Source organism: Furipterus horrens, unplaced genomic scaffold (assembly GCF_987537825.1).
Source record: "Furipterus horrens unplaced genomic scaffold, mFurHor1.1.pri manual_scaffold_17, whole genome shotgun sequence".
In the NCBI taxonomy this organism is placed as follows: domain Eukaryota; kingdom Metazoa; phylum Chordata; class Mammalia; order Chiroptera; family Furipteridae; genus Furipterus; species Furipterus horrens.
In genome coordinates this window covers 27061143-27084258 of record NW_028327187.1, presented here as the reverse complement: position 1 = coordinate 27084258, position 23116 = coordinate 27061143, and the positions used below count along the sequence as shown (strand labels likewise).

The 23116-nt window shown below is 37.5% G+C and overlaps 1 protein-coding gene across 1 annotated transcript in view; it reads right to left on the bottom strand.

The window, feature by feature from the left end:
• ENOX2 (ecto-NOX disulfide-thiol exchanger 2) overlaps nucleotides 1-18339 on the bottom strand; it is a 339831-nt gene extending 321492 nt beyond the window's left edge. The window contains exon 1 of the mRNA XM_090263952.1: nucleotides 18283-18339. Within this exon, the coding sequence (XP_090120078.1) occupies nucleotides 18283-18298 (16 nt within the window). The 5' untranslated portion in view covers nucleotides 18299-18339. The remainder of the gene's footprint in view (nucleotides 1-18282) is intronic.
• Nucleotides 18340-23116: the final 4777 nt, after the last annotated feature.

Here is a 23116-nt window from a genome sequence, read left to right as displayed (position 1 = left end):
AGCCCAAAACCTACGGGACACAGTGAAGGCAGTCCTGAGAGGGAAGTTCACAGGTCTACCTAAAAAGGATAGAAGAATCTCAAATAAAAAATCTAACCCTACAGTTACAAGAACTAGAGGAACAATACAAAACAAAGCCCAGAGTGAGAAGGATTGAAGTCATTAAGATCAGAACAGAATTAAATGACAGAGACTAAACAAACAATTCCAAAGGTCAATAAAACCAGGAGCTGGTTCTTTGAAAAGATAAACAAAACCGACAAGCCTTTAACAAGTATCATCAAGAAAAACAGGGAGAGGGCCCAAATAAATAAAATCAGAAATGAAAGAGGAGAAGTCACAACCTATCACAGAAATACAACAGATGGTAAAAAATTACTACCAAGAGATTTGACAACCTGGATAAAATGGACACATTTCTGGATACATATAATCTTACAAAACTGAATCAAAATGAAGCAGAAAGCCTAAATAGACTGATAATAATGAGTGAAATTGCAGCACTAATCAAAAAACTCTCAGCACATGAAAGCTCTGGACTGGATGGCTTCAAAGGCAAATTTTACAAAACATTTAGGGAAGAACTAACTCCTATCCTTCTCAAACTATTCCCAAAAATCCAATAACAGAAAAGACTCCTGAACTCTATGAAACTAGTATTACCCTAATTCCAAAACCAAGTCAAGACACAACAAAGAAAACTATTGGCCAATATTGCTGATGAACATATATACTAAAATCCTCAACAAAATACTGACAAACTGGATTCAGCAACACACTAAAATGACCATATACCGAGGGAGAAACAAGATGGCGGAAGAGTAAGTGGAACCTACACTAACCTCCTCCCAGAACTAGTCTAAATTTACAACTTAATTTTGGAGAAATCATCTGGAATATCCAACCAAACACTAGCTGGAGAGAAGTCTTATAACCACAGAGAGACAGAAAAGGTCGCTACATCATAACGTGGCTGGTAGGGAGTGCAGAGATGCAGAAGGGCTGGCTGGGCTCACAGGGGTGGCAACTGAAGGGACTGAGAAATAGCTCAGCAGTCAGGGGTTCCCCCTGAAAAGTGCAGGGTCTAAACCCCAAGCTGAGCTTCCTAGCCTACAGCAACAGAGTGGAAAGTAAAATAGTATCCAGCTGTGAAAAGCGAAAAGCCACAAGGTTTCTTCCTAGCCAGAGAGAAACAGCTGGAGAAAAAGAGCTCTTAAGTGGATCACATATGAAAATATTTTTGGCCCCCACTTACCCTGGGCTCGAGCGGAGGGAGGGCAGAGGGGACTGGAGACGCTTGGGGAGAGTTTGGTGTGGTGGCTTTGAGAGGAGAACTGGGGAGGCAGCCAACTGGGTCCCAGTGCTGACTCATCCCCACACTGAAGGCAGACCATCCCCCCCCTCCAAATGGCGTCAGACTGAGGGGAAGCAAAATACCTGCCTACAGGAATTAAGCTGCCACACCCACGGTCCCTAAGCCTGACAGCTAATCACAGATTGAATACATTAAGAACTAAAGGAGTCAGACAAAGGCAGTAGAACCCTGAAAGGCTCCAACAGGCTGCCTAGGCCCAGACTGGTACAGGATCTGATGCCACCAGGGGCAAATCCAGGAAGTGCAGATCATTCTAAGAAGCACCAACAAACAATAGGAGTCACAAAAATGGGGAGAAAGAGAAACAATCCCCCCTTGAAAGGAAAGGTAGAATCCCCAGAAAGAGTACTAAATGAAATAGAGGAGAGCCGACTATCAGATATGGAATTGAAAGCATGGATTAAAGAGAAGCTCACTGAGCTCAGCAGAAACTACAAAGAACTCCAGAAAAGCTACAGTGAACTCCAGAAGAACTATAAGGAACTTACTGAGAATTATACCAGCATCAAAAAGGACATGGAAGCTATCAATAAGAGCCAGGAGGAAATGAAGAATACGATCTCTGAATTGAAGAACACACTAGAAGGACTTAAAAACAGGCTAGAGGAAGCAGAAGATCGGATCAGCGAGCTGGAGGACAATGTAGACAAAAACTCACAGACAGTGCAACAAAATGAAAAAAGACTGAACAAGACTGAAGAGGCTCTAAGACAGCTGCAGGACAACATGAAACGTAATAATATCCGTATCATAGGAATTCCAGAAAGAGAAGAAGAAGAGCAAGGAATAGAAAACCTCTTTGAAAAACTAATGACAGAAATCTTCCCTAACGTGAGGAGAGAAAGAGTCACGCAAGTCCAGGAAACACAGAGTCCCAATGAAGATGAACCCCAACAGGCCCACTTCAAGACACATCATAATTGAAATGGCAACATTCAAAGACAAAGAGAGAATCCTAAAAGCAGCAAGAGAGAAACAACTAATAACATACAAGGGAGCTCCAATAAGGCTATCATCAGATTTCTCAGCAGAAACACTACAAGTCGGAAGGGAATGGCAAAAAATATTCCAAGCAATGAAAAACAAAGGCTTCCAACCAAGAATACTCTACCCAGCAAGGCTCTCATTCAGAATGGAAGGTGAAATAAGGAGTTTCCAAGACAAAAGAAGGCTAAAAGAATACATCTCCACCAAACCAGCATTGCAAGAGATGCTAAAGGGTTTGCTTTAAGAAGATGAAGAAACAGAAGAGACAGAGAGGAACATGAGTACAAAGGTGAAAAATGACAATGAATAAGTACAGAAAGAAAGAAGGAACTTCTACCATTTGCAACAACATGAATGGAACTGGAGAGAATTATGGTTAGCAAAATAAGCCAGGCAACGAAAGAAAAATACCTTATGCTATCACCTATTACGGGAAACTACATAAACAAATGAGCAAAATTGAATCAGAGGTATGTAAACAAGGAATAAACTAACAGTAACAAAGGGGGAGATGGGAGGGAGATAAGGGGGTAAGAAGAGTAAGAGTCTAGTCAAAGAACATGTATAAATGACCCATGGACATGGACAAATGGGTGGGGACTAAACGTAGGAGAAGGGGAGGCCGGGTGCAGGGAAGCAAGACGGGGCAAAAAAGTGGGACAACTGTAATGGAAAAACAAACAAAAAAAGTTTTTAGTAGGGGAAAAAATGAAAATATAAAGAATGGAAATGCAAGTTCAGTGAATATTAGAAGGAAAAGGATTTTCCTTCACACTGTATATTTTTCTCCCTATCTGATCCCTCCAGAGTTTGGCATTCTAAAGAAGTAATGACATAAGTTTCTTTGCATAAAATTAATAAGACCAGTTGTTTGTTAATAGAGGTTTTTTTTTTTTTTTTTTTACTAAGACTTTTACTGGAATGTCATGCCTAAAGGAGACATGCTTGGGCTCCGGTTGTTACCAAAAAGCACAGGGGAACTGGGATTGACTTTCAGAGGTAATAAAAGCCCACGAGATAGAAGGCCTGGTACCTTGGTTGGATGTGCGTTCCATGGCAATCTTTTCAGAGAAGAAATGAAGGTTGTTTTCCTAAATTATGGCTAGAAGGGACCTTAAGGCACAAATGAAAAACCAGAAGGACTTGGAAAAGACAGGTATGTACAGGCAAGGATGAATGCCAGGTATGTGGTTCTTATTCTGTGCCCTGAAGGGCAGACTGAAGGTCACCCAAAATGTTACTTGTGTAAGTTCCAGCAAAGCAGAACTAAAGATCATAAGTGATCATTTGCAGCTCTTGTTGTGTTCATGCAAATGAACAGGATAAATTAAAAATGGACTTAATGCAGTCCCTTTAATGACAAGGAGGGTAATCTTAGGGAGAAAAATCGTGATTCAAGGAGAATCACAATGCTCAGTGGTAGACTATAAAGTAGTGCAGCTAACCATCTTTAAAGTTTATCTTCATTTAAAGTTTGTTTTGATTTGAAAATTAAACTATGTCTGTGGTATTATCAAAGATGTTTAATTTACAGGCAAGAATACTGTCAAATGCCTTGCAACTGGATGTCTTTCCGATTAGACAATCCTACAGATTTAGAGACTTGTATGTGGGCTATGTTACATAAATTAACATGTGTTTTCTGTTTTCAAAGGGCATAAGCCTACGATCTCATTACCTGAGTGATTGTCTGTAAATATAGGCCCCACTTAATCCTGTCTGCATTTCTGCCTCCTGAGATTCAATGGTTTGGCTGAAGTAAGTGGCTGGGTTGGTGAAGAATGGGGTGGTTTGTTGACTTCACTTTAAAACTGGTTTCTCTTTTCTGTCCTAATGGCTTGGACAGAACGAGCCCAGAGGCCTGAGAGGGGCAAACATAAACTATTTCCCTCAGCCCAAACTAAGTATAATGGGCAAAAGGGTTTTAGACAGGTGAGATGTACCTGGCACACCTTCCTCCAAAGAAGCCCTTCTTTTCCCTAATGTGAGACACTGAAAAATTAATACCTGCCTTTTGTCATCTAGTGCTTATGGATTGAATGATGTCTTTGAACCCTGTTGCCAAATCTGTTGCCTCCAGAATACAACAAGGATGCCAGCCTGTTAAATCAAGCATGCCGTTGCCGAGGGACAGCTAATTGACCTGGAGCCTGCATGATATTTCCCCATGTGGGAAGGTCACCCCCGCCTCTACACCCCACTCTAATTAGGGATTTCTGGACCCAAGGGTAGGTAGGACGTCGACCATGTCCAGATTGAAGCAGCTGGAAGAGCTCGAGACCTTCGCCCATTGTTCTTTATAAGATTATAAAGGGTCTTATGTCTGAGAGCGAGGGATTGTTATTTTTTATTGTTAAATTAATTAATTAATTAATTATTTTTTAAGGAAGAAGAAGAATATATGAAAGGGTGAGGCAGGAGATCTTGTATGTACGACCAATGGGCATGGGCTTGGGGAGGGGGGATTGTTGGGGGAAGGGGTGTGTTGGGCGGAGGGGAGCAAAGGGGAACAAATTGGAACTATTGTAACAATATAATCAATAAAATATACTTATAAAAAATAAAAAAATTAAAAAAACGACCATATACCATGATCAAGTGGGATTCTTCCCAGAGATCAAGGATGGTTTAATATTCTGAAATCACTAAATGTAATACACCATGTAAACAAAATGAAAGACAAAAATCACATTATCATATCCATAGATGCAGAAAAACATTTGATAAAGTACAACACCCATTTATGATGAAAACAGTAAGCAAAATGGGAATAGAGGGAGCATACCTCAACATAATAAAGGCCATATATGAGAAACCTGAAGCCAACATCATACTCAATGGACAAAAATTGAAAGCATTACCCCTGAGATCAGGAACAAGGATGTCCATTTTCTCCACTCTTATTCAACATAGTCTTGTAAGTTCAAGCCACAGCAATCAGACAAGAAAAAGAAATAAAAGGCATCGAAATTGGAAAAGAGGAAGCAAACCTGTCATTATTTGCAGATGAAATGATAGTGTACATAGAAAACAATACAGACACCACGAAAAAAGTACTTGACTTAAGTGAATTTGGCAAAATAGCAGGGTACAAAGTTAATATTCAGAAATCAAAGGCATTTCTGTACAGCAACAATAAAATGTCAGAGATAGAAACTAGAAAAAATCCCATTTACCATAAGAACAAGAAAAATAAAGTACCTAGGAATAAACTTAACCAAAGAGGTAAAAGACCTGTATTTGGAAAACTACGGAACACTGAAGAAAGAAATTAAAGAAGATACAAATAAATAGAATCGTATGCCATATTCATGGGTGGGAAGAATCAACGTCATTAAAATGTCCTTACTACCCAAAGCAATTTATAGATTCAACGCAATTCTTATTAAAATACCAACGGCATATTTTGCAGACCTAGAACAAATACTTCAAAAATTGATATGGAATGAAAAAAGACCCAGAAATGCTGCAGCATTCTTGAGGCAGAAGAACACAGTTGGAGGAATCACAATTCCTGAAGTCACAATAATGTCATATGGTTGTTCGTAGTAATTTCAAACTATAATACAAGGTTACTTTAACCAAAACAGTCTGGTACTGGTATAAGAACAGACATATAGATGAATGGAACAGAACAGAGATCCCAGAAAAAAATACCAGGTCTATATGGAGAACTTATATTTGACAAAGTAGGAAGGAACATAAAATGGAGTGAAAGTAGCCTCTTCAACAAATGGTGCTGGGAGAACTAGACAGGGACATGCAAAAAAATTAAACTAGACCAATTTACACCATACACCAGAATAAACTCAAGATGGATCAAAGACTTAAATGTAAGCCATGCCACCATAAAATTCCTAGAGGAAAACATAGGCAGGAAAATCTCAGATACCCCACGTAGCAATATTTTCACTGAAATATCTCGTAGGGTAAATGAAATAAAGGAAAGAATAAACAAATAGGACTACATCAAACTAAAGAGTTTCTGCTCAGCAAAAGGAAACATCAGCAAGATGAAAAGGGAAACAACCATATGGGAAAACATATTTGCCAATGATATCTCAGACAAGGGATTGATCTGAAAAACATATGGAGAACTTATATGACAACACCAAGAAGACAGAGAGCCAAAATAAAAAATGGGCAAAGGAACTGAACAAACACCTCACCAAAGAAGACATACAGCGTCCAAAGGCATATGGAAGAATGCTCAACATCACTAGCCCTCAGAGATGCAAATTAAAGTCAAAATAAGATGCCACCTCACACTGGTCAGAACGGCCATCATCAATAAATCAACATACAACTAGTGCTGGTGAGGATATGGAGAAAAGGGAACCTTAGTGCACTGTTGGTGGGAATGCAGACTGGTGCAGCCACTATGGAAAACAGTATGGAATTACCTCAAAAAACTAAAAATGAAAGCGCCTTTTGATCCAGCAATTCCTTTGCTAGGATTATACCTGGAGAATCCTGAAACACCAATTCAAAAGAACCTATGCACCCCTATGTTCATAGCAGCACTATTCACAATAGGCAAGTGCTGCAAACAGCCTAAGTGCCCATCTGCAGATGAGTGAATTAAAACAAAAACTGTGGTACATTTACACAATGGAATACTATGCAGCAGAAAGAAAGAAGGAAGTCCTACCATTTGCAACAACATGGATGGAACTGGAGAATAATATGTTTAGTGAAATAAGCCAGGCAGTGAAAGACAAATACCATATGACATCACCTAGCACAGAACACTAATGAACAGAAACAAATGAGCAAAATAGAATCAGAGGCAAATAAACAAGGAACAGACTAACAGTGACTCGGGGAAGGGGGAAGGGAAAATGGGAGGAAAAAGGAGAAAGGTCTAGTCAAGGAACTAGTATAAATGACCCACGGAGATGGACAACAGGTTAATGGGGTGGTGATGTTTTCTGGGAGAGGTTTGGGCAGAGTAGGGGGAAGCAATGGGGGAAAAAGTAGGACCAATATAATAGAAAAAAAAAACAGTAAGTAAATTTAAAAAAAGAAGACAAGAAGTCAAAGCAGATAAATCTAAGAAGTAGAAACAAACATAAAGAGTTGCAAAAAATGGGGAGACAAGAAAAAAACCCCACATTGAAAGGAAGGGAAGAATCCTCAGAAAGAGCACTTAATAAAATGCAGGTAGGCAACTATCAGACATAGGGAAGCTCAAAGAAAACTACAAAGAACTCCAGGGAGACTACAAAGAACCCCAGGGAAGCTACAAGGAACTTATTGAGAACTACACCAGCATTAAAAATGACATAGAAACTATCACTAAGAACCAGGAGGAAATGAATGCAATTTCTGAATTGAAGAACATGGCAGAAGGAATTAAAAGCAGGCTAGATGAAGCAGAAAATTGGATTAGTCAACTGGAGGACAACATAGAACAAATTCCGAGACAGTTCAAGAAAACAAAACAACAACAACAAAAAAGACTGAAAAATGAATTAACTACCAGATTTCCCTCTCAGCGCATATACCAGACTTCAGCTGTGGAGGATCTGTTCCTTTGCATTCACCAAAACTAGTCTCTTTGATTTTGCTTTAAAACTTTTTTTCCCTTATATTTCTCATTCCTTAATGTAGTGGGGCCTCTGCACAAAAATATTTATACTATGTATCCCCTGCTACTATGTAGTTGAATTCACCTTGAGTATTCATGTCAATCTATGACAGACTTCCTACTTTACTCGGATCCAGATTCATTTCTCAACTCCATGTTCTCAAACTTGATATTTTCCCTGCTACGTAAGTCATTAACGTCTTAATTCCCAGAGATCTTACAATTCCTGGTAAAACTGTTCCACTACAATGATGGTTTCAAGGCAGATTTGAACTTCAAATATGCTTTTTCATATTTCCAAAGATGTTCTTTCTTCAAATAATGTCATCAATAAAGGGAAAATATTTTTCTGGAAGAAATTTAATCTGAATATGGTGGGAGTGCAAGGAATAACAGTCCCAGACTCCTTAATTTATAGAAGAGTAGCTTCCTAGGGAAGGTGTCTGAGATGGCATTAGTAACTAAGTATTTCTTGTGACCATGCAGATACTATTAACAGTTTTTCCTACCTGGTTGCCCATTTCATGCTCTACCCGAATTCCTTTTTGCTTTATAATAATTTCCATGTCATGTTATGTAAGTAGTTTTTCTGCTAAGAAGATGGCATTTTGTCTGCTCATCATGCTCCCACCCCCAGCACAGGAGCGTGTGTGCATGCATGCGCACACACACTGCACTACATCATACCACGCTGTATACTCCATACACTCAATACATGCCTAGTAACATATTTTATAATGGTCTTCTAGACACCCTTTCCTGGTGATCATTCATTCTCTTCCTATCATTCCTTATTGTCACTTCCGTAGAGACACGGAAATGAGGTAGACAGTGAATGGGGTTACTGTCTCCTTCACTTAGGGAGCAATGTCAATATTAAAACTCATATCAGAGTTCTAGTTTGTGATGACAATTATTCCTGCTTACATTTGGAGGGAGAAGAAAAGCAAATTGGAAATGTTTATCCCCAAGCAATTTGATCAGAAACAAGTGATCCATAATTTGCCGTACATCAACTGCAGTGATATGCTTAACTGGTAGAGTTCACATGGACGTACTGGCATCTGTGAGTGATTTACTTTACCAGACTGGGGAGGGTGTGGTCTTAGAGTGCATCATCATTTTTAAAAAGAATGCTATGTGTTACAGTGGATAGAATCAGCAAAGCTTTTGCTCTAGCATACAAAGTCTGGCTGATATTTAACCTTCGTTAGGTGAAGAGGAAATTTTTACAACCTGTCATGCCCACAGCTTATAGCACACTTTCTTACCTCATTCAAACCTTTCTAGTTTTATAGAACATCACCATTGTTAATACTGCCATTGTGTGACTGAGTAAGGAATTGCTATCTCTGAGTTACTGAAAAAGCATCATCCACTTAACATATTCAAATACATTTGGCATCATGTACAAACTAAATAAAATTAATTAAAAATATGCAAATAAGGAATACATAATTGCATAAATATTTCTATTAATTATTGGGGGGAAAGATCAATGAGTAGTCTACAAGAATGTTAAAATATTAACAATGAATCATAAGGATTTTTTAAAGAAGTCTTTCCAAATCATCAAAGGGTACTATGATATAACTTTTATCATTAGTAGACATTGAGTTCTGCCTCTAGAATTACCAATGACTCAGTAAGAGACTTTGGACAACTCACTGAATTAAAGTTCATGTTCATGATTTTTATTCTGAAATATCCTACCGTGTTTCCCCGAAAATAAGACAGTGTCTTATATTAATTTTTGCTCCTAAAGACATGCTAGGTCTTATATTCAGGGGAGGCCTTATATTTCTAAGCTTGAAAAAAAATTGCACTAGGTTTTATTTTGGGGGGATGTCTTATTTTCAGGGAAACAGGGTACTAGAGGTCCAAGGACTAAAAGAACCTCATTAATTAAAATCCTCTACATAGAGTCCAAGACAAAAACAACACTACACAGTGTTTTATAGTTTATAAAAGTATTTTCAATCATTTCAGATTTAATTTTTAAAACTCTGGATCTTGGAGTAGGTAGAGCAAATATTATTATTACTATTATTAATTTCCTTTAAAAATGAGAAAACTGGGATTTCAAAAGATTAATTAGGGGATTCCCGGCCAAGATGGAGGCTTAGACGGACACACTCAGTCTCCCTCTACAACTAGAAAGGAATACAACTACCTCAAAACAAAAGATAACTAGAAATTCCAGAAAATAAAACTACACGGAAGCCCAACGTATGAAGTTATAAACCAGCAGCGCTCGTCAGACAGGTAGGAAGAGCGAAAGTGGGCGGTGCTTTTTGTGGTTGCACCATGGACAGCGGCAGGGAGAGCAGTCCCTGGCTGCAGTCGAGCTGCAGCAGCTCGAGACCCCAACGCTGGGAAAAGCAGCCACCGCATTGCTTTGGATGGTGAGGCCCAGAGGGCAGGAGGACAGATCCGGTCTCCCAGCAGAGAATAAGAATCCATCTTGGACCCCCGCCCCCATACAAAGCACCACAGCACAGAGAAATAAGTTGTGGATCACCACGGGTCTCTGGGTAGTGACAAAGCGCCACAGCGCCGCGAAAAAGGTTGCGGATCACTGCCGGTCATCGGGTTGTGACGAGTACACAGGCTCCACCCCCTATAGCCTGCCCCAGAAGCAAAGCAAAAAGAAAAACTGTCAAAATGAGGCAGACAAATATAGAAATCCTGGTGATGCAGCTCACCAGGCAACAGATGTAGAATCTGACAGATGAACAAATAAGAAACCAGTCAGAGGCTCAATTCAGAGCTATAGTTATTAGGTGGTTTACAGAATTGACAAAAGATTTGGAACAAAACGAGAAAGGACTGAAAGCCACTCATACTGAAAAGGACAAAATCACATACGAGACAAGTGGTGAGGAAATAAAATCCAGAGATCAAATCAACAAACCAGAACACAAAGAAGGAACAAACAGTCAACCAATGCGGAAAGAGGAAACAGAAAGCAAGTAAAGTGAGAAGAGGATCAGAAACCTCTGGGACAGCTATAAGAGATCGAACATATGGATTATAGGATTGCCAGAGGGCAAAGAAAAACTAGAAATTGAAAAATTAAGTGAAAATATAATAAAGCAGAACTTCCCAAACTTGGAGAAGGAAATAGACTTACAGGTCCAGGAAGCACAGAGAGTTCCAGAAAAACTGGACCCAGGGAGAACCACTCCAAGACACATTATAATCAAATTGTCAAAAATTAAAGATAAAGAGAGAATCTTAAAAGCAGCAAGAGAGAAGAAAAGAATCATGTACAAAGGGGTCCCAATTGGACTATCAGCTGACTTCTCAAGGGAGACCCTGCAGGCAAGAAGGGACTGGCAGGAAATATTCAAAGTAATGAAAATAAAAAACCTACAGCCATAAATACTCTATCCAGCAAAACTGTCATTCAGAATAGAAGGGCAGAGAAAGTGCTTCCAGGACAAAGCAAAAGTGAAGGAGTTCATTAGATCCAAACCACTATTATATTGAGATGTTAAAGGAACTGGTTTAGAAGAAGGAGGATCAAAACTATGAACACTAAAATGAAAACTGCCTCACAACAACCAACAGAAACTAGGGAATTGAAACAAAGGCAAACTAAGTAGGCAACAAGAGTGGAAAAAGAACTATAGGTATGGGGAACATATTGGGGGGAGATCAGCAGGGAGGAGGAAGGGGGAAAGGGAGGGAGATGGTACAGGAATTAAGAAGCATAGTAGGAGGGAGTGGAGTAGACAGGAAGAGGTTGAGAAGAACTATATGCACAACCAATGGACATGGACTAAAATGGGGGGCAACTGGAGGGAGGGGGGCCACTGGGTGGAGGGGAGCAGAGGGAAGGGAAATTGGGACAACTGTAACAGTATAATCAATAAAACATATTTTAAAAAAAGATTAATTTGCCCATAGAGCTTATAAAGCATTAAACTGGTTTTCAGACTTCAAATTTAGTATTCTAGCACCGAACACATGGGTACAAATGGGTACTCAATATTTGTTGACTGACTGACTATATGAATTACACTACTTTCCCTAACTACATTTACTCATTTTCAAACAGTCTTATTGCTACAATCAAGAATAGCTGATAAGGTCATTTACTTTCCAATCAAGAAACAAAAAAATCACTGTGAAGATTAATGCACCGATGTATTTGGTAGTATTAAGTCTTGTCAACTGAAGGAATAAGATATTCAGTGTCCAACCACTGTGAAGTTTGGAATAGAGTTGGTGAAAATTTTGTAGGATATTTAAAAAATAATGAACCATCTGTCATTATTTTGTGGGGATAGGACCTTGCAATAAGACCGACAGGAAAAGTAAAATTCCAAATAGCATTTGAGCACCTGATATAAAAGTAAAAAATGCCTCTTAATTGTTATGCCTTCCATTCATTCATAGTCAGAGAAAAGAAGTCTTAGAGTTTTCAGGTCCCTAGGCAGTCACAAACATTTTGCTGAGAACTCTGGGGTGGTTGAAAAAGGAAGTCATGGCCCATTAAAGGGAGATCCAGGACTAGATTCTTGTCTCCTTACTAAAAGACCTCCTAATGGGAGCATTTGGGAATCATATCCTTTTTACAGGTGTCTTCTAAAGAGATTTCCTATCTCTTAAAGTCCTTCCCTAACCAAGGTGATCGATCATAAGATCACCTATTTGGGAACATAAGATCCAGCAGGTTGTTTTATAGATAAATGCTTCCCTGGCATTTCAGAAGATCAGACTAGTGTGATAGGAAAACAAAGACTCTGGAGTCAAGTTGTCTAGCATATCAAACCTGCCCTGCCACTTACAGACTGTGCGACTTTGGACAAGATAACTAGCTCCATGAATATTAATTTTTTATCTATACCTTGGAATATTATCTACTTCACAGAGCTTTTGAGATAAGTGAAACATAACTAACAGATAATATGAAATATAGCAAAATGCTCAGTGAAAATTAGTTAGTTACCTTTTAATCACTTTTCCTTATTTGTAGTTACTAACATTGGCCTCAGTGATAATTGGATAACTTTCCTTTCATTCAATCAGGAGACTTATTAAGCAATTATATTACATAATATGCTCTGTAAATAAAAGTGAACAAAAGACATAAAAATCCCTGTCCTCATAGAACTCACATTCTAGTAGCAGATACAGAAAGTAAACAAGTAAAATATATTGCATGTTAAAAAGTGTTACTATGTTTTGTCTAAATACAGGAAGTAGATTAAGATTGTTAGAAAAAGTTTGACTAGAAAACATTTGGTGCCTTTTGTCCTCACTTTTTTTTTTAAGAGTATGGTAACAAAAAGCTAAAACTTCTTTACATAATCCCTTTTTATCTTGAGGTGTGAAGATGAACAGGATAGAATATATATAGGTGAATTATATATGAGAATAGGTTAGAAAATGTTTCTGGTCTATTGAATTAATAGCAGAACAGGTTTCAGTATTTAGTCATTAAATTGGAATAAATAAACAAAAAATGTGCACAAAAGTACCACCAATTAGGTATAAAAAGGGCATATGCAACTTTAGAAAGAAATTTCAAAGTTTGTTAACATCTTCAGTGCTCTCAGCTATCTGCTATTCATTGTAGCAGAAAGGGTAGAAGCCAAACTTTGGCAATTATGATTTGGGTGGGATAGTAACTAGTCTAAAAATATGAAAAACCTTTCTGGGAATAACCCTGTATCATAAGAACCTCTCTTTAATTATATTCTCCAAGCACTGGTAGTTTCAATCACCTTATTGAGCTGAGGAATGTACAGATCTTCATTTTGTATATTGTTGCACACTTCATAAACTAGAGACTAAACTATTGTTAAAAAGAAATGACAAGTCCAAAATAGAGTCACTTTTGCTAGGCCCCACATCAGCAAACCAAGATTTAATACTTAACCTATTTCAATTTCCAAGGAATGTAACCTTTAAAAATATGTTTATTGATTTTTTGGGAGAAAGGGAGAGAGAGAAACATCAGTGTGAAAGAGAAACATCAATTGGCTTCCTCCAATACACACCTCGGCTGGGGATAGAACCCCCAATTTTTTGGTGAATGGAACGATGCTCCAACCAATGGAACCACATTGGTCAGGGCAGGGATTAACCTTTAAAAGGTCAGCATGGAATTACCTGGTCAGCACTTGTGAGATAATCTGCTGGATAGACCCCTGTGTTCTTCCCAGGAGTGATCTTGCCTGAAACAATGTACTCTTTGCTAATACTTTGTTCTATTTCACACTCTCTTTCTGCCTTTAAAAACTTTTCCTCTTCTACAGCTCTGTAGAGTTCCTTTCTATTTTCTAGATAGGATGCTGCCTGATTCATAAATGGCTGAGTAAAGCCAACTTAATCTTTAAGTGTATGCAATTGTCTTTTAATACTATCAATTTTATACCTCTCTTAGCCCACCACAGATGCACAATTATGGTGGGCTCCTAATTGCCCTGGTGTGTGACATAAAGATGAGTAGGTTTTTGATCGTTTTTGATTAGCTAAGGCTGGTCAATATTTTCTTCAAAATTCTCTGGCCCATAAATGAGTTCCTGTCATGTTCCTACTGACCGATGAGAAATGGCGATAAAATTGACAAAAAAAAAAAGCAAGTGAAAATATTCATGAGACTTTTGAGTTTATTAACAGAGACATAGTGCTTTAGTTACTAAAGATATCAGAAAACAATAATTTGTTTCATCTTTGTTGGTAGCTGCATTAGCTATTCCATTAGAAGAGGACTTGATTTATGTGCAGCTGTTGAAAACACAATTAACCAGTCATACAGTTTTAACAAGTGTTTATACTGGAATACCCACTTCAGATAGCACCTATAACACTGTCATGAAGGTTACAGTGTTATTTAGGTTACAGTACGCAACCTAAAGTAATGATGCTAGTTCCACATTTGCCAAGATTGGTATCATTGCTATGACACTGGGTTCTAGTGGGGTAGCAATGAAAACTCATCCTTTCATGGTCATTTAAACAAGACCAAGGCATATGTCCAAGAATGCTCTTTTTCATTCTCTTATGGTATAAGCATTATAGCACCTTGACTTGGCTAACACGAAGTTTGTTTTGATTGTCCAGAACTAAGTCACTCTTTATGTTTGTCCTCATCTTCTCATTCTTTATGTATTAAAATCGTGGGTAGAACAATTTACAAAAAAAAATCATGGTTACTGTAAAGAAAGGGGTACATTTTTATTACAAGTGAAAAATAAGTCTCCACCCATAAGAAGTTTACAAAATGTGTGTGGTGTGTGTTTGAGGGACCTGCAGAACAGATGTAAGTAAGTCATAACACAGTGTAATGAGGATTAACAAAGTGCCCTAAATGGATTGACTAATTATTTGGCTATTTATTCAGTTAGTTGTATTTTTTAAAAGATTCTATTTATTTACTTTTCAGAAAGAGGGGAAGGGAGGGAGAAAGAGAGAGAGAGAAACATCAATGTGTGGTTGCCTCTTGCACGCCCCCAACTGGAGACCCAGCCTGCAACCCAGGCATGTGCCCTGACTGGGAATTGAATCAGCAACCCTTTGGTTTGCAGGCTGGCGCTCAATCCACTGAGCCACACTAGTCAAGGCTACCATTTTTTAAGATTTCTAAACTGTTATTCTATTACAGTGGTGCCAGGGCCAGTTAGTTGTATTTGAGCTGATTCTTAAAGAATAAGTAAAGCAGATAGAGGAAGGGAAAAAGAGAAAATATTTCAGGCAAAAGTGATTGCTGGAGCAAAGGCACAGAGTGCAGAGCCTGAAAAGTAAATTCAAGAACAGTTAGGCCCTGTAGAACCTGAGTATAATGCTGAGGATCAGAACAGCCATGCCAATCCTTTTATTTTGCTATTAGACTTCGATATTCTCTGACTTATTGCATAGTTTCATTAGCATCACCTAGAAGTCTTATAGGAGAATATCACACACACTATGATTCTTCAATGAAACCAGGCTGCTTGCAGATAGACAAAAGGGCATAAAAATGTGAAGTGAAAAAAATCAAGAAATAAAAACTGGACAATAGAAGTAGGAGAATGATTTAAGTATGCTCACCTCAAACACATCTGAAACAGTATTGGGGTGTGGCAGTAGACCTCTGGGATAGAATGGTTGTTTCTGAGTCAGGATTTGGGACCAGAGTATTAGATGCACATTCACATTAAAACAAATCTACTAGCAGTGGCTCTGACTGCATATAAAGTGGTAGTTTTCACATGGAAGTAGTGTCTGCAAAAGGCTGTCTTTTGCCAACAGAGATCAGCAGCAATGATAAGGGTCGTCTTTAAATATCAAGGACAGTGTTGTTGTTTATTTTTGTTGTTTTGTTTTGTTTTTTTTAAGTCAGGTATTGCTGATTAATTCATTTGACCAAGATTCGCATGTCGTAGAGTAGACCTTGTCTTATTTATCGAAGTAAAGGCATTTTTTCTAACTTTTGGAGCATAGGAAACCAACCGATAGCTCTGGTGTTACAGAACAGTCCTGAGGTTTCCCCTCCAAACACACACCTCACTATCTTCACTCCCTCTTCCTTTCCTGATCTTCTGTAACTTGATCTTTTTTCTTCACACTTTTTTCTTGTCTTAGTTTAGGTCTTTTAAGAGCACATATGAGAATTGTTTCAGCACTATCATTGCTACATCTGTAGTCCCAGGGTTTGAAAGGGACTACAGGTATGTACTAGAAGGCCTCCAAGAAATACTACTAAAATTATTTAAAATCTCTATGATCTGAAATTGGGAAAATCATTAAGACACATTCTTTATTTCCATATAGCATAGAGTTTTTAGAGCTGGAATGTGCTTTAGAGACTATACATTAAAACTTCCTCATTTTATATATGAAAACAATAAAATAGAAATGAAATGACTTGTCCAAGGAATACAGCTATTGATAAAAGTAGTAACAATTAGATTTCCTATGAAATTACTGTTTTTTAAGGCTGAAAAAACATGCAACGTGAAACATATCCTCTTAACAAATTTGTAAATACACACTTCAGTATTGTTAAATACTATACTATATGTACATTCTTGGAGAGAAGATCTCTAGAACTTCTTCATCTTGCATAACTTGGTTTCTTTAATGGTCTGTTGAAGTTACATTTTTAGTGATGGAAACCCCTGTGCATTTCTACATAATTTCCCAAGTTTATCCTATATAAGGTCATATAAGTATAATCTGGTATCTTACTCCAAGTTTTTTCATTTTAACTTAATGAGGACTCCAGATTGCTTATGAATGATCCTCCATTCCACACAACTTTATATTTGAAAAATAGGGGCCTTGATAATTTTTATTCAATAAAATTTTTTAAAAAACCTGTTCAATAGAGGCAGCATAGGCAAAATTAAAAGATAAGCTGCAGACTGGGAGATTATATTTACAAAGCATAAAGGAATAGTATGCAGAACAGATGATCTCTTCCAATCAATTAGAAAAAGACTGACAATCAAATAGAATAATAGGGACATGATATGAATAGGCAATTCAGAGAAGAGGAAACCCACATGGCCAATAAACACATGGAAGGATATTAAACCTAATTAGTAAGTGATAAAATGCATATTAAAATGCAGTGAGACAACACTTCACACCCACAAAATTGGCAAAATATTTTAAGTCTGACAATACTGATTGCTGGAGGATGTGGAGAAGCAGGAACTCTTATACACTACTTGCATTTGTTATAGACTGAATGTTTTTGTCTGCACCTCCCAAACTCATATGTTGAAATCCTTAACCCCAAAATGTTAGTGTAAGAAGGTGGAGCCTTTGGGAGTTACTGAAGTCATGAAAATGGAGCCCTCATAAATAGCATTAGTGTCCTTATAAAAGAAACCCCAGAGTGCTCTCTAGCCCTATTTTCTGCTGTGTGAGTATACATAAGTCAGCTTTCTGAAACCTGGAAGAGGTCTCTACCATGCTGGCACCCTGATCTTGGACTTCCAATCTCCAGAACTGTGAGAAACAAGTTTCTGTTGTTGATAAGCCACTCAATCTATAGTTCATTATAGCTGACCGAGCTGTAAGACAGTGGTATGACAATACTACTTCAAGGTACACAGCAGCAGACATCCACAATGATGTGTATTTGAAGTACTTTTTGAAATAATGAAAAATGAGGAAAAAACTAAAAGTCCATCAACAAGGAAGTAAATATGTTGAGAAACAGTCATTTATTAAATGAACTACCCTACAGCTATTAAAATATGTATATCAATATAGAGAAACGTCAGAAATATTGAGTGAAAAAAGCAAGTTGCTTCACAATGTGTACAGTATAATATAAACTTCATAAACATTAAAAATATGCTAAATTCTGTTTCTAGATGCATACCTGTGTACAGACACATAAACGGGAAAGATCCATATCAACTTCAAAATGATCATTCCTCTGGGGAGAAAGAGAATATTAGGACTGAGGTGGAGTTTTATTTTTTGTTTTAAGTTGATAAAACTCTGCATTAACATCAGTCATTTAGTTTAGTAGAGGAATCAGCAGTCTGGTAGAGATAAAATGCATTTAAGAATAAACACGATCTCAGCTAGAAGAATTAAATCTAATATTTTTCTGAAATATAATTGATAAGAAAAATTTGACTCTGATTTATCTTTGTAATCAATATCATGTGGAAAATAACATTGAGATTAAAACACCTATATGTACTAGTTTGATTACCATTACTTAAAATCATTGAAATGAGCTGGCCTCCTTAGTTTTCCTTTCCTTAAAGAAACCAATACAACTCAGTAGTGTTTTCAAACCCAGGAAGCAAAGTAGGTGTGGCTCCCAAATTAGTTCTGAGGGTCAGCTATGCATGAGATTTTATTAAATTTTTAGCCTCACAGGATTCCTTTCCATCAGGGAGCTCAAGGACCTCATAGGAATGGCCATTTTCCCAGAGCTTTTGTCCAGAAATGAAAGGTAATGGTGACCTCAGATGGAGAGTGGAGGAAATCGGGCACATTATTGTCTTGGGCTCTATTAACCATTCTCACTGGAAGAAAACATTCAAACTCTAACAGAAGATTTCAATGTTAATAGAAGTCTATTTGTTTACAATATTTATTGTAACAAATCACAATACGCACCTCATTATTCTAGCCCTTCTAGCTTCACCCCATCTCTAATATACCGGCTGATCCTGCTATTTTTTCAGGTCTTTCTCTCTAATGGGCTATTTATTGTTCCTCTGTGGTCCAGGAAAATAACAAGTAACAAAGAAAAAAGTTGCCTGTATGTCAAGAACTGATAAAACAAGGTAAATATGACAACAGGGTACCATACTCATAATAACTGTTTTGATTAAATGCCAAATTCTGTACTATCATGTACTTTAAAAGCACTATCTGATTTAATTTTCTGCCACAGTCAGATAAATGTTACTATTGTCCTCTTTTTTATAGAAAAGGAATTTGAATATTACCTGGTTAATTACTTACCCAAGGTCTCACAGCATGGCAGAACCAGAATTTAAACCAAGATTCATCCAGTTTCAAAATTATTTTTCTAAGTCACACTACCAAACCTGAAGCAAAATGATGTATTCTAAATGTGGTGTCAGTGGGTGTACACGCTTTCAAGCAGAAGAAATTCCAAGCTTTCAGAGGTTTTATTGCCAAAAGGATGAAGTAGAATTTGGGGTAATAATAATGGCTAACATTTTTTTGAGGCCACAGTATAAGCACTGCTCTAAGAGCTTCATATGCATTGACTGATTTAATCCTACAATAACACTACTAAGTAAGGTATGTGGTATTTTATTGCCTATTACAAAGATGAAGAAACTGGCACTGAAAGGTAAAATGACTTACTCAAGGTCACACAGCTGGGAAGTGGTGGAGTTAGAATTCAAATTCAAGCAGTGTGGCTCCAGAATCTAATCACTTAACCACAGCACTGCGTTAATAAGAAATTGGCTGCAATTAGAAATTGTCCCAAGAGAAAAAATAATGATCTAGTTTTAGAACTGAGAAGAACCTTTAAAATTATTTAGTCTAACCTTCTTATCTTACCAGTGATAAAAAGGGAGGCAGAGCAAGGTTAACCAACTTGCCTAAGGTCACATGGTTTGCAAGTAGCTTGAGTCTGCATTACAATTCAGGTCTTCTAAACCCTAGTCAAATGTTCTCTCCATATCACATTATGCTCTCCCAGATACACTTATATGGCAAAATGTGAATAGGATTCAATTAAATTGCCTTTTCAAGACCTGCACCTGAGCAATTGAACAAAACTGAAAATTTAAATAGCTAAGCTGATGGACTTCACTTTTCTTAAAAGAATTTATGATCACAAGCCTCAACTGAGCACTCACCTTGGCCCAGCAATACTACTTCTTCATTAAACTTGTTTTTCTCACTCTTCAAAGTGACTATGATATACTTTCACTTCACCCCTCAAATCTTCTCACACTTTCCCCATTCCTTTCCTGCTTCCTGCCTTTAGCTGACGATCCTGCTTCATACTTTATGGAGAAAACAAAAGCCATCAGAAAGAGCTCTCTCATCTTTTCACCACCAAATCTAAACACAGGCCTACATCTCTATCTATAGTCTTTTTCTTCTGTCCTGTTAAAATGGATCGTCCCTGAGTCCAATTTTCTCTTATCTGCTCAAAGACTTGCTCCTGCAGATATTCCTTTCCTTTTGCATCAACATTTTTCTCTTTTTACTGGAAATCAGTCTCAATTTCTACTTTTCAACATGCTGTATTTTCCAACCATCAGTAAATCCTACCTTTTGATTCTAACTTCAAAATACATCTTGAGCCCTGGCTGGTGTGGCTCAGCGGATTGAGCGCTGGCCTGAGAACCAAAGGGTTGCCAGTTTGACTCCCAGTCAGGGCACATGCCTGGGTTGTAGGCCAGGTCCCCAGTTGGGGGGGTGTGAGAGGCAACCACACATCGATATTTCTCACCCTCTCTTTCTCCCTCCCTTCCCCTCTCTCTAAAAACAAATAAAATATTTTAAAAAATATCAAATCTCTCGATTTCTCTTCATCTTTACTATCATCTTTATCCAACTCATTATTTTCTCTTACCTAGATTCCTGCAATAAATAAAGTGCCTAATAGGTTGTCATACTTCCATTCCTGCCTACTTTTAACTCATTCTCCACAAAGAATCCAAAGTAGTTTTAACAAAAAATATATAAGAATTTATATTACTCCCATGCTTAAAACATTTCTATGCATTCCCACTGCTTTTAGAATAAAATCCAAACTTATTGAAGTCCATAAACCTTCTATGATTTGGCCCCTGTTTTCCTCTCCCACCTTCTCATGCCATGTTCTCTTTCACTCAACTATGCTGGCTTTTCCACTCTTCTTGTGACATACTCAGTCCTATCATTCCTCACGGTCCTGTGCTTGCTGTGCTCCAAGCCACGTGACAGATGCCTTCTCTTTCATCATACCTCAAATGAATATTTTTGGAGAAATCTTCCTTCCATGATATCTAAGTAGGCCCTGCCTAATTTTCTGATCCATAACTGTCTTAGTACTTACCAACATCATTAAAATTTTACTTATATATGTATGTATGTATTTATTTGTTCATATATCTGCCTCCAAACTCAATGAGGGTAGGGACCTTGTATATCTTTTTTTCCCCACTGTTGTATTTACGATATCTAACAGAGTATCTAGCACCAAGCAGGCTCTTGATACATTTTTGCTGGATTATGAAATGAATTAATTCCTGGATCCCACTGAAAACTGAGACAATGGCCACATGGGGATGAGCCATAGCCTTTGGAATAAATTTTTAAAAAGGAAGAATCCAAAAGTGGCTTCCAATATATTCACCTGGAGGGCTCTTCTTCAGGTCCCCTAAATCACTTATCAACATACTGCTATAAAATAAAGATACTCTAAACAAGGGAAAATAATCTGGCTTCTTTAAGAAAAGAATCTGGATGATTTCATAATCTCAAACCTTTTTCCAAAATGTAATCAGGAAATGCTGATCTCCTTCTGTGGTGATCTCTTTCAGAATAATAATTTTTTCAAAAAAGAGTATCTGCAAAGTTAGTGCAGATGAAGGACAGGACCTTGATAATGATAACTGTTTAAGGCTCTTTGTCAAATAAGTTCACTTCATACACTTGAACTGAAAGTGGGAGTTACATTTTACTTGGTTATTTTTACCTTATTTATTTCTCTACTAAATAGTTTATCGATTCTTCAACATCAATTAAGTGCTAGAGTTTACAGCACTCCCATCCGAAATCTTATAGTGCTCAAAATGAATGTCTTGTCCAAACAATACGATGTCAGTTGTTGGAGATGTAACTCAGGAAAACAAATGAACCTAAAAGTAGAAACTAAATTTAGATATCCCCTTAAGCACATATATTTGAGATGTGACCTTTCTAAGCACCGAAAAGAGAGAAAAATCTATATCATATGAAAAATCAGTAATATAAGGAGTCTAATAAGGAAAATGTTAGAATTCACCAAAGCTGATTATCTCCTACTAATGTTCCATAACAGTTATATTACACAGGAAGCACAAAGTTACCAAATGTTCTTGTTCCACATTTTCTGTACAAGTTTCACACCCTACACATCTACTGTAGTATTAAAAATATTGTCCATGATATTTTATTTCCTGACCTCTAGAGCAGGAGCCTTCAAGCCCTGCCTATAAACTTTCTGAGATTCAAATTCCAATTTTCATCCTGTAGAAAGCACTCTACCTACATATACCATGCCCTGTAGCAAAATGTTGGTTATGTTCAAATATTTTGGGATTAGGAGTGAGGAAGTCTTAAATTACCATATTTTTTTACACTATAAGACACATCTGACCATAATATGCACCTAGGTTTAGAGAAGGAAAACAAACAAAAAATCTGAACCAAATGGTGTACTAAAATATTTAATAAAATATAACAGAATAATATTTCACCATGTAAAGTGAACATCAGTCAACAGTGATATTAAGAACCATCATCACTGTTATTAACAAATGAGGAGAGACTTTAAGGTTCAAGTATTCTTCTAGTTTTCTGGGAATCCCAAGAACTCATCATCGCTAGTGTCAGAATTTATGAAGCTCAGTTGCTCACAATCACTGATATCACTTTCTTCGCTATCTTTATACTGACCAGATGCCCTGAGATTCAGCAGTAAAGTGGAACATTTAAGTGTCCCCAGGGTTTCATGT